The sequence below is a fragment of the Oryzias latipes genome, chromosome 17, assembly GCF_002234675.1.
Source record: "Oryzias latipes chromosome 17, ASM223467v1".
Lineage (NCBI taxonomy): Eukaryota > Metazoa > Chordata > Actinopteri > Beloniformes > Adrianichthyidae > Oryzias > Oryzias latipes.
In genome coordinates, this window is record NC_019875.2 from 31250874 (window position 1) to 31263635 (window position 12762).

General features: G+C 46.7%; 1 protein-coding gene across 1 annotated transcript in view; it reads left to right on the plus strand.

Annotated features, from left to right (window-relative positions):
• The window catches only part of LOC101171898 (collagen alpha-1(XI) chain-like), a 75762-nt gene that overhangs the window by 25631 nt on the left and 37369 nt on the right, over window positions 1–12762 (plus strand). The window contains exons 14-31 of the mRNA XM_023965025.1: window positions 3075–3131; window positions 3405–3458; window positions 3560–3613; window positions 4001–4054; window positions 4125–4178; window positions 4655–4708; window positions 4783–4827; window positions 7870–7923; window positions 8002–8046; window positions 8414–8467; window positions 9030–9074; window positions 9271–9324; window positions 9409–9453; window positions 9770–9823; window positions 9896–9940; window positions 10752–10805; window positions 10935–11042; window positions 11582–11635. Coding sequence (XP_023820793.1) covers window positions 3075–3131; window positions 3405–3458; window positions 3560–3613; window positions 4001–4054; window positions 4125–4178; window positions 4655–4708; window positions 4783–4827; window positions 7870–7923; window positions 8002–8046; window positions 8414–8467; window positions 9030–9074; window positions 9271–9324; window positions 9409–9453; window positions 9770–9823; window positions 9896–9940; window positions 10752–10805; window positions 10935–11042; window positions 11582–11635 — 984 coding nt within the window. The remainder of the gene's footprint in view (window positions 1–3074; window positions 3132–3404; window positions 3459–3559; window positions 3614–4000; window positions 4055–4124; window positions 4179–4654; window positions 4709–4782; window positions 4828–7869; window positions 7924–8001; window positions 8047–8413; window positions 8468–9029; window positions 9075–9270; window positions 9325–9408; window positions 9454–9769; window positions 9824–9895; window positions 9941–10751; window positions 10806–10934; window positions 11043–11581; window positions 11636–12762) is intronic.

The window sequence follows — 12762 nt, forward strand, 5'->3', positions numbered from 1 at the left end:
GAGACTATCTGAGCAGACAGAGCATCTCTGAGGTTTTTAGGACCAAGTATAATGACCTCAGTTTTTTCTGGGTTCAAGAGGAGGTAATTAATTGTCATCCAGGTCTTGATGTCACTGATGCAGGCGTTCAGTTTCTCTATCTGGTCATTCTGGTCAGGCTTCATGGATAAATACAACTGCGTATCGTCGGCATAACAATGAAAATTAATGCTGTGTTTCCTGATTATGTTTCCTAGGGGTAGCATGTAAATCATAAACAGGATGGTTTATTCTCTTTCCAACTTACGGGTTTCTTGTTTAAGAGAACGAGTTTCAGCGTTAAACCACGGTGCTACTCGGTTTTGTCTGACGAACGTAGGTTTCAAGGGGGCAACAACATGGAGTGTACTCCTGAGGGCTTGTAAGGCATCATTAACAAAGTGGTCATTTATACTAGGACTGATACTATGGGAGCTGGTCTCAGAGTATTTTCTCAGAATATCACTAAGTACTGGCTGAACTGTGTGTTTAAACTCAGACACAGAACGGTCAGTTAAGGTTCTTCTAAGCTGTTTCTTATTCACTGGGGCAGAAGGATGTTCCAGTGTAAGCTGGAAGGTAATCAGAAAGTGATCAGAAATGATGGGCTTAAGAGGAAGGACACTCAGCTGGCTGATCTCTATCCCATGGGTTAGAACAAGGTCCAGGGTGTGCTTATGACAGTGAGTGGGTTCATTCACACTTTGGGTGAAACCAACATCATCTAATAAAGCTGCAAAAGCCTTTCCTAGGCAGTCACTGGGGTCATCAACATGAATATTAAAATCCCCTAATATTATAATTTGATCAGAATCTAAGACAATAGTCGATAGGAAGTCGGAAAACTCAGTTAAAAATTCTGAATATGGGCCGGGGGGGCGATAAATAATTATGAGTAAAACAGGTTTTGGAGTTTTCCTGTTTGGGTGACTTAAAGACAATATGATGCTTTCAAATGAATTATAAGCATTTTTAACTTTAGGGCTGAGAAGTAAGCTAGACTGTGATATTACTGCCAAACCACCTCCTTTCCCTGAAATCCTGGATTTCTGATAGTTAGCATAAGTGGGGGGGGGTTGCTTCATTCAATCTAACATAGTCATCCTGATGGAGCCAAGTTCCTGTTAAGGCTAAAAGACTAAGGTTTTTATCAGTAATTAACTCATTGACTAAGAGGAACTTGGAGGAAATGGATCGAATGTTTAATAAACCGCATTTAATGACATCATAATTCTGCTTGTGAGAACTGCTGTCTGTCACTGTAAGGTTTCTATGACGCGCTCCTTTCATTTGTCTTTCAGCACATAAGCTAAAGCTAGGACCTGCTTGACTTTCCCTGCATGGGTTTTGCACCGGCACTAACCCTAAGGGAGGCTCAGAGGAGCGTTTTCTACTGCTGCTCTGCGCCCGGGTCTCGTCTCTGTGTTGTCAGTTTTATAATAGAAATGCCACGCAGTGTATACATGTTTGTGTGTGTAGCAGAGCACAAACCACTAAGACCTGATTTTTATTCACTTTGAGCAACAAATAAAGTCAGAAATGGTTCAGCAGTAGTTAAAGCAACAACAGATGTTCACACCTAATCTCTGACATCCGCAGCGCTGCAGGAAACGTTCCTGTTTGGAGCCTTCAGCAAAGTGGAAGCCATTGTTAAACAGATGGAGATCATTAGGTTTTACACAAACACCAACCTTCAAAAATCAACAAGACTTTTCTCCACTGAAAGGCTGCTGGAGCCTCATGAGGGTCTGAACGGCCTCCCGGCCCAATGAGGATGTGTACATGAACAGCACGCACACACATCTGTGGCGGAAACAACGGGAACGTCGCCCCATCTCTACTGACGTCTGATAGAGGCAAAACTGTTTTCCATTGTGGGGAGACGTGATTTACAGAGAACATCAAAGAACGGCTGTAAATCACTGCAGATAAACAAGAACTTCACGTGTGCACTTATTTTAACATTTGCTTTATTATGACCAACATCTGTGGATGTGTGTACGTGTGTGTGTGTGAAACTTTATTTATTTAGCACCTTTTAAGATCAAAATCACAAAGTGCTTCAACAATAAAACACAAAGTTAAACACAGAGTATAAAAACAGAATTATGAAAAATCAGTTTTAAAAAGACATTTTTTAGCTGCTTTTTATAGAAAACGCTGAGTCTGCAGATCTGAGTCTGAGAGGAAGGGAGTTCCAGAGGGATGGGGCCACTGCTGCAGTTAAGGAGGGATGGGGCCACTGCTGCAGTTCCAGAGGGATGGGGCCAATGCTGCAGTTCCAGAGGGATGGGGCCACTGCTGCAGTTCCAGAGGGATGGGGCCACTGCTGCAGTTCCGGAGGGATGGGGCCACTGCTGCAGTTAAGGAGGGATGGGGCCACTGCTGCAGTTAAGGAGGGATGGGGCCACTGCTGCAGTTCCAGAGGGATGGGGCCACTGCTGCAGTTCCGGAGGGATGGGGCCACTGCTGCAGTTAAGGAGGGATGGGGCCACTGCTGCAGTTAAGGAGGGATGGGGCCACTGCTGCAAAGGCTCGTGTTCTGTTAGCAACCAGCGGACCCTGGTCACACGACCTCAGGGACCTGCTGGGGGTGTACGGCTGCACAAGGTCTTTTCTATCGGTGTTTGGTTATTAGGAGCTGTGTATGTTTGCAGCTGGATTAACAACGGGGGGGGACTTGGATAAATTGGTTAAAAGCCTTGCAGCAGCGTTCTGGACAACCAGAACGCTTAAGCATGTTTAAGCAACCTTTACTTAAACGTGTGAAGATGGAGTTGCAGCAATCAAGACGAGAAGATAGAAAAGCATCTCCATCTCAGAACGAGACACAATTGGACTCAGATTGGCGATGTTTTAAAAAGATTAAAAAAGAAGTACAAACAACGGACCTTCAGCGGTCATTGAGAACTTCTAGGAGACCGTGTTAGTTTGGATTCCTTTATGTTTTCTGCAGAACGTTGTGCTGAGTTCTGCAGTAGAACGCCTGCAGAACTGAAGTGTTGTGGTCTTTCAGCTCAGTCTGTGATGTTTTGTATTTTCTGTTTGCCCTCCAGCTAACAATGAGAGGATCTCCAGGCCCGGCAGGACTGACAGGAAGACCCGGTCCAGTGGTTAGTCAGCCACTTACCAGATCTCCATCTCTTAGTTTTTTAGCATTTATTTTCCACATCAGCAAATATTCATACTAATGATGCGAGAAACATCAACACTGTGAGTCCAGCAGAGCTGAAACTGTCTTTTACATCAGAAATGGTCTTCAGGACATTCCAGGTTTTAGATTCCTATTTGGATCTTCTTTGAGTTACTGTGAAGTCCTGCATTTAACCTGCTGTGGCTTAAGGAGCAGCAGGGAGACACTGGTGAGCTTTTCCATTTTCAAACAGGGAAACCCCGGAGCTCCAGGTCTGAAAGGTGACAGCGGTGATTCTGGCCCGCAGGTTAGAGGAAGACTCCTGTGTTTCTTTCAGGACGTTTCCTTTCAGAAGCTTTCCTGCCCGTGTTCATGTTCTGAGCTATGTTGTATCATCTTGTCCTCAAGGGCCCCAGAGGTCTTCAGGGACCGACTGGTCCTCCAGGGAAGCCAGGAAAACGGGTAAAAACTTTGTTCTGATTGGCAAAGGTCAAAGAAACTTCTTTGGTGGTTGTAGAATCAAACTGGCGGCATGTTTGAGCGATTGCATGAAAATCGCTCAAACAAAAGTGTTGTTTTCCCATATTGTCAAAAAACACCAAAATCGCTTTTTCTCTGAGTTTTGCTACAGAATTTTAGCTGACAGAAAAAATGAATATTTTCAGCATGACTGTGTGTCAGTTTGTTTCCACCTATAGGTGAGATTTTTTTTCCAGCATTGGCGTGTTTCAAGCAGCTCGACTGCTCCCCTTAATGAACCTTTTCATCATTTAAATGTTTACTCCCTTAATGATAAGGTAGAAAGAGGCTTTCTGCTATCTGAGCGCTCACCTGACGTGTCTTCTCCAGGGCCGGAACGGCGCTGATGGAGCCCGAGGCATGCCCGGAGAGGCAGGAGGCAAAGTACGGTCCTCATGAGGTTCTGTGTGGACGGAACCACAGCCTGCACTCATGTTTGCCTTTCTTTGCTCAGGGCGACCGAGGGTTTGACGGACTCCCAGGTCTTCCTGGACAGAAAGGTCACAGGGTGAGTGTGTTGGTTCTGGGACGGGTAACCATCAATCACGTTCCACTTTCCACTTTCAAACTCTGCCACTGACGGACGTCCATCTGCATCAGAATCCAGCTGTCAGAAGCTGCTCTGAAACAAACGAGCAGCTCTGAGTTTGCCTCTTTGGGGATCGGGCCTTCACGGAGCCCAAAATGAGATGCAGGGAGGAGTGTTTGCAGACTTTCCAGTCTTGAACCATACTGAGTAATTATATGGAGCAGAGGAGGGCCCGTCCTTACAGCAGCAGCAGCACAAAGCATATATTTGTGGTCAGTGCCAGTTGTGGTGACCGTGCCGTCTGTAGATTAACGTCTGTTCTGTCTGTTTTTGCTCTTGTGGTCCACAGCGTTTGGAAAGTGAGAGTTCAATCTTTTTACTCAAACACCTTAGAAATAGAGAATGTGGAGGCCACACCCCCTAATCTTTGCTGCTTTCTGTCTGATCTCTTCCAGGGAGAGCAGGGCCCCACAGGGTCTCCAGGCCCTCCAGGACAGGACGGTCCCAGAGTAAGCGGCTCGTCAGAGGCCATCATTCCTGCTGCTTCCTGACAATAATCCTCTGTTTGTCTATGTGAACACAGGGAGAAGATGGCCAGGTTGGGCAAAGAGGAGTGGCAGGAGAGAGTGTAAGTACAGTTCTACATCCTCATGGAAATTCCCATCAGCCCTTGTTGTAAAGCGAGGCTTGGCCGTGCGCCCTTCCCCGTCCTCTGCCAGTCTGATGGTGCTGCACTGAGGGCTTTGCATGACAGATCTGTGAGAAAATTCCACGGCCTTCAAATGCTGGTGAAATGAGGCAGAGCGCTCCTTCAGAAATGCTTTGTTCTTCGTCAGACCCAGAACAGCTTCATCGTTTCTCTCATCGTTTGCAGCAGGAATGTTACTGCGTCTCTGAGCAGATTCTGTAGCTCTTCTCTGATCAAATCGACTCTATTCCTACACACCTTTAAGAACAACCCCACCAAGGATCGATGATGGATGGATGATGGATGGATGATGGATGGATGATGGATGGATGGATGGATGGATGGATGATGGATGGATGATGGATGGATGGATGATGGATGGATGATGGATGGATGGATGGATGGATGGATGATGGATGGATGATGGATGGATGGATGGATGGATGATGGATGATGGATGGATGGATGATGGATGGATGATGGATGGATGGATGGATGATGGATGGATGGATGGATGATGGATGGATGGATGGATGGATGATGGATGGATGGATGGATGATGGATGATGGATGGATGGATGGATGGATGATGGATGGATGGATGGATGATGGATGGATGGATGGATGATGGATGGATGGATGATGGATGGATGGATGGATGGATGGATGATGGATGGATGGATGATGGATGGATGGATGATGGATGGATGGATGGATGATGGATGGATGGATGGATGATGGATGGATGATGGATGGATGGATGGATGGATGGATGGATGGATGATGGATGGATGGATGGATGATGGATGGATGGATGGATAATAAATGATGGATGATGGATGGATGGATAATAAATGATGGATGATGGATGGATGGATAATAAATGATGGATGATGGATGGATGGATGGATGGATGGATGGATGATGGATGGATGGATGGATGATGGATGGATGGATGGATGGATGGATGGATGGATGGATGGATGGATGATGGATGGATGGATGGATGGATGGATGGATGGATGATGGATGGATGGATGGATGATGGATGGATGATGGATGGATGGATGATGGATGGATGGATGGATGGATGGATGGATGGATGGATGATGGATGGATGATGGATGGATGGATGGATGATGGATGGATGGATGGATGGATGGATGATGGATGGATGGATGGATGATGGATGGATGATGGATGGATGGATGGATGATGGATGGATGGATGGATGATGGATGGATGATGGATGGATGGATGATGGATGGATGATGGATGGATGATGGATGATGGATGGATGATGGATGATGGATGGATGGATGGATGATGGATGGATGGATGGATGATGGATGATGGATGGATGATGGATGGATGATGGATGGATGGATGATGGATGATGGATGGATGATGGATGGATGATGGATGGATGGATGATGGATGTTTCCATTGGAGGTTACTATAGTAAATCGTCTGCCTCCATAGAACCCTCTCCTCCTCATCCTCCCGCCCTTCGTCCTGAAGTGTGAAGGTGGGCCACCCTCTGGCAGTCCGTCACACTCATCAACTGAAGGACGATCAGAGTCATATAATGAATGCTTGGAGAACCACGTGCACATGGAAAACGTTCAAACCCCACACAGAAGGATCCCAGCTGGGATTTGAACCAGGAACTTTTTGCTGTGATGCTAGAGTGCTAACCACTCCACAGCATCATGAACGTCTCTGATAGATCTACAGTGCAGGTCTTTCTAAGCATGTCAATTCAATTCAATTTTATTTGTATAGCCCAAAATCACAACAACAGTCGTCTCGATGGGCTTCGAAGTAAAACATGAACTCAAAAGGATCACGAATACAAAGAGTTCAATAGGAAAATACCAAAATGAACTAACAAACTGACTAAGCTATACTGGCATCCCTGCCCTTAGACCCCCCTTCGCGGTAAGGAAAAACTCCTAAAAAAAACGGATTCCGGAAAAACGAAGAAACCTCAGGGGTGCCCACATGAAGGAGGGATCCTCCCCCAGGACGGACAGGCGATTTACCAGAACTCTTAGAGAAGAATTAACTTATCTAAATCTATAACTACATATATAAAAGTCCAGCAGACGAGCTTCATCCAGCCGTGGTTGGGGGGACAGTCAGGGGCTAAATGATGAATAATGATCCTTTAGAAGACCACGGTGTCTGTTTTCTGCTTCAAAGCTGGATTCTCGTTCCCAGACCTCATGTTCCGTCATGTTCTAAAGTTAAAGTCCCACTATCTGTCACACACCTAGGTGTGTGAAATGGGTTCTCCGCATTTGACCCCTCCCCTGGGGGAGCAGTGAGCTGCAGACACAGCCGCGCTCGGGAACCATTTGGTGGCTTAACCCCCCAATCCAACCCCTTATGGCGGCAGTGGCTCAGGCGGTTGAGCAGGTTGTCCAATGATCAAAGGGGTCGGCGGCTCGATCCCCGCTCCCCCAGCCAAATGTCGTTGTGTCCTTGGGCAAGACACTTCACCCTCCTTGCCTCCAGTGTGGCTCCACTGGTGTATGGATGTGTATGAATGATCCCGGTGATGGTCAGAGGGGCCGTAGGCGCCAACTGGCAGCCACGCCTCTGTCAGTCTGCCCCAGGGCAGCTGTGGCTACAACCGTAGCTACCATCACCAAGTATGAATGAGGAGTGAATGAATAATGGACACACTGTAAACGCTTTGAGCGTCTTGACAAGCGCAGATAAATCTAATCCATTGTTATTGCTGAGTGCCAAGCAGGGGGCCACTGGGTCCCATTTTTAGAGTTTTTGGTACTCGGCCTGGATTTGAACACCCGACCTTCCAGTCACAGGGCAGACACTCCTCCACAGGGCCACTGAGCTGGTCATGTTCCGTCATGCTCTGATTAATGGACGTTGTGAGGGAAAAGGTTCTACAGCGTCAGTGTCACATTGGATCAGCCATTGTCATTGAGAATAAATGAATGTTTTTCATGTCAGGGGCCCAGAGGTTTGCTTGGCCCCCGGGGCCTTCCTGGTCCTGGAGGACAGACTGTAAGTATGTCTCCTCCAAAACACACATCTTCATCTTTGCACAGCAAACGGCTTCACTGCAGAGGTTTGATCTTTTAGGGGCTTCCTGGACTTGATGGACAAGCTGGACCCAAAGGAAACATGGTGAGAACCCGTCTGAGCTCCTGAGGAACGGCGGTCTGCCTCATCAGTCACCGCCTGCAGCATCAAACCTTTATGTTCCTGTGGGGTGAAAGAGATGGCGGGGAGGTTATGGTTAAAAACTGAACATTATGGGATGCATCTGCACATATCAGTGTGTTGAGAACGTTGGAGCAGAAGTTCATTTGGGGTTTAGGTTCATGTGACAAACTGGGAACCTGCTGATCAAACGATAAAGAAAAGTTTGGTCACTGAGGAGAGTTTCCCTCCTTTCTTCTCACTGATGTGTCAGTAAATCCATCCCATAATGTTCAGAGTTGAAGCTGTTTTTGGATCATCTGGTCGAGCCGATGAACTTCTGTTTCCACAGGGTCCACAGGGGGAGCCGGGGCCTCCGGGGCAGCAGGGCATGCCGGGCCCCCATGTGAGTGTCCCTTCACCCCTCCCTCACGCTGACGGGGGTTTTTCTCTGTGCTACCAATCTTCCTCCTTCATCATCTTCATCTTGGCGCTGTCTTCTGCTCCAAACCTGGATTCTGTTGCTCCAAAGTTCCTACTTTTCTGTCATTAAAGGCTAAAATTGCAGTTTTGACCGCAGCAGCTGGAAAAAAACGGCGCTCTCCTCCAGCTGCTGGGAAACCATTTGATTTCAGTTTTAACAGAGCGTTTGGCATGGGGAGGGCTGTGCAAGGTGAGAATTTGAGGCCCCCAGGTGCCCCCATTTTCCTCTGGAAACGATTATCTGGGAGCTGCATTGATGGCATGCAGGTGGAGTGAATAGCTCCGTCATTAGCTGTACCTGGCGCGGTCGACCGTCCCGTTTTCCTTTTGGGGGCTTTAAAATGTCTGCAGGAAACAACAAACCGTTTTCTAACAGCTGGAAAAGCAGATCTGAAGAAAGAAAACCAAAGTTTTGTCTGGGGGGGGTTCATGCCTCCCGAACAAACCTGACTGTACTTTAATCACCTTCTTGGGTTTTCTTTCAGGGTCTGGTTGGTCCTCAGGGTCCGATTGGGCCTCCAGGTGAAAAAGTAAGTAAAGATGGACACCCCCCCCCCCCCCCCCCCTACCACAGTTCAGTAGAGTTTGTGGTTCAGGACTCACTAAGTGATTCTCCACACTGTTGGCTGAGCTTTAGGCCTCTTTAAAGCAGAAAGACACAGAATGATCCTAAATGTGAAGTCTGCTCCGTTCTTCACCGTGACTCGGTCCGCTCTGCCGTCACAGGGACCTCAGGGGAAACAGGGTCTGGCTGGACTCGCTGGTGCTGATGGTCCTCCTGTAAGTTCCTCCGCTCTCTGCATTCCTGTCACTCACAGCCAGTCTTGATGAGAACAGAATCAGCGGTTTGCTCTGCGTTTGCAGGGTCACCCGGGGAAAGAGGGTCCTCCGGGCGAGAAAGGCTCAGTGGTACGTTAACCTTTACGTGTCTAATTACAGGTTTTCTGAAACAGTTGAGGAACGGCAGAAACATGAGATCAGACTAAAGGGTCAAAGTGCCAAAATTCATTTACTGTCATGAAAAATTCATGGAAATAATTGAACCCCATGACAAATATCTGTGGCGCCTTCATGCAGACTTTCCAACACTCATTAATAAGTAAAGTCGTCAAAGTTCGGTTGTATTCACTTCATGTCTTTGTATTTTTAAAAGGAAAGACCGAAAGTATCTCAGATGAGGTTTGAGCAGAACTTAAGTCCTGTGTGTGTCCTCTTTACCTCTCAGGGTTTTCCTGGTCCCATCGGATCCATCGGTTATCCGGGGCCCCGGGGGGTCAAAGTAAGCTTGACACTTTCTGATGTCATATTCCATTTTCTCTGCATCTTATGTTGGTCTTTTTCCTCTGTCCAGGGTGCTGAGGGCATCCGAGGTCTCAAAGGGGACAGAGGAGAAAAGGTACAAAAAACCTTCTTTATGCCCCTTATTCTGTCTTCTTTCATGCTAAATGTCAAAGTTTCCTTTGAACTATTATCCTTTTCTGAATCTTCACATGGAAAAGCGTGAAAAGTCCGTCAGTCTTTGTGTCTGTAATGGAGTATAGAGGCTGAAGTGGAGCGCCTCTGTTTCTGTCAAGGTTGACCTGCTGCCTTCCTTCTTTGTTTCCTCATGTCCTTCACTGATTGGCTGAAAATCTGTTTTTGGCTCTTCTCTGTTATCAGCAAATCACAGCTTTTCAAACATGAATGTGAGGTTTTCTTTAAATTCTGCATTTTGGCTTCTAGCGTCTTAGATTGAACTTTTCTCTGATTGTTGTTGAGATTGAATTCATGATTTAGAAACATGTCTGTCCCTGGATGGACAGACATGTTTCTGAACCTGGATGGACTTGGATGGACCTGGATGGACTTGGTCATCCAGCCTTGAAGCTTCAAACTCCACACATACAGACACATTTTGATCTTTTTCTCTAAAATTGTGACTTTTTTCCCTGAAGTCAGAGAAAACATGGCTGCAGATAAACATGTACTAAGTGCATTCTCTATGATCACCACTAGATGGCAGAATAATCTGGGCATGAGAATGAGGGCAGAATGACCACTAGATGGCAGTATTGATATTTCCACAAAAGTAATTTCTCTTAGCTTGAATGTAGTGAAACTGTTGAAGTAACATCTAAATACTGTTGTTTTTGTTTGTTTCCTTTTCCTGTAAACAAAATGCCTGTTTTTTTTAATGGAGTCAGCAATGAATGCTTTCCCTTTCTCAGGGAGAAGACGGGTTTCCTGGCTTCAAAGGTGACATGGGCATCAAGGGAGACAAGGTGGGCTGTGACCCTTGATGATGATGATGATGATGATGATGATGATGATGATGATGATGATGATGATGACGGTTTCAGCTCCACAGAGCTGTCCCACGCTTTACTCTCTCTTTTTCTTTTTGTAATCAGGGTGAAGGAGGAGTTCAAGGGCCCAGAGGAGAGGATGGTCCTGAAGGTCCCAAGGGCACATCAGGACCCACTGGAGAGTCTGGACCAATAGGTTCAGCTGGAGAAAAGGTAGACAAACAAACATCAGAGGTTGTGTTGCTGTGATGTTGCAGCTAACCTCCGGTCTAAATTCCAAAATGCTGATTTGATTTTTGTTCTTCATTTTTTATCTTTAAGCCAGAACCTTTACTGCTTTTTTTAAATATAGGATTAGTTAGTTTATCGGGGTTTAGGAAAACTGAAATCCCATCAGGCTTTCCGTTTGCAGCAGGTATTCTGACAGTAGAAGTTCAGCTTTAGTTGCTCGTTGCTCCATGTTGGTTGTGTTGGGTGTTTTCCTTTTCGTGGGGCTGCTCATTCCTGGTCCTGGAGATCTACCACCATGACTGTTTTCCAGATCTCCAAGCCCTGCTAGCTGCTCACTAGCTCAATCCGATGTCTCCACATTCGGACTGAATGAACACACCTGGTCCAGGTAATCAGCAGCTTACAGGCGGGGTGGTAGATCTCCAGGACCAGGAATGAGGGGACCTGCTGTAACGGTTTTCCAGACTCCTTCTAACAACACTACACGGTGAGAAATTCACGGCTGTCTTTTTTATTTTCAGGGAAAACTCGGAGTTCCCGGATTACCCGGATACCCTGGAAGACAAGGTCCAAAGGTGGGAAGTTACGATAAACATCTCTGCCGGAACTCAATTCAACTGCTGGAATTCAACTGCTGTTCCTCTGCTGTTCCTATGTTGTTCTTCTGCTATTCAACTGCTGTTCAACTGCTATTTCATTGCTGTTCCACTGCTGTTCCTCTGCTGTTCAACTGCTGTTCAACTGCTATTCCACTGCTGTTCCACTGCTGTTCCACTGCTATTCAACTGCTGTTCCACTGCTGTTCCTCTGCTGTTCAACTGCTGTTCAACTGCTATTTCACTGCTGTTCCACTGCTGTTCCACTGCTATTCAACTGCTGTTCCACTGCTGTTCCTCTGCTGTTCAACTGCTGTTCAACTGCTATTTCACTGCTGTTCCACTGCTGTTCCTCTGCTGTTCAACTGCTATTCCACTGCTGTTCCTCTGCTGTTCAACTGCTGTTCCTCTGCTGTTCAACTGCTATTCCACTGCTATTCCACTGCTTTTCCTCTGTTGTTCCACTGCTGTTCAACTGCTATTCCACTGCTGTTCCTCTGCTGTTCAACTGCTGTTCCTCTGCTGTTCAACTGCTATTCCACTGCTATTCCACTGCTTTTCCTCTGTTGTTCCACTGCTGTTCAACTGCTATTCCACTGCTGTTCCTCTGCTGTTCAACTGCTGTTCCTCTGCTGTTCAACTGCTGTTCCACTGCTATTCAACTGCTGTTCCACTGCTGTTCCTCTGCTGTTCAACTGCTGTTCCTCTGCTGTTCAACTGCTATTCCACTGCTGTTCAACTGCTGTTCCACTGCTATTCAACTGCTGTTCCTCTGCTGTTCAACTGCTGTTCCACTGCTATTCAACTGCTGTTCCACTGCTATTCAACTGCTGTTCCTCTGCTGTTCAACTGCTGTTCCTCTGCTGTTCAACTGCTATTCCACTGCTGTTCAACTGCTGTTCCTCTGCTGTTCAACTGCTGTTCCTCTGCTGTTCAACTGCTATTCCACTGCTGTTCAACTGCTGTTCCACTGCTATTCAACTGCTATTCCTCTGCTGTTCAACTGCTGTTCAACTGCTGTTCAACTGCTGTTCCACTGCTATTCAACTGCTGTTCCTCTGCTGTTCAACTGCTGTTCCTCTGCTGTTCAACTGCTATTCCACTGC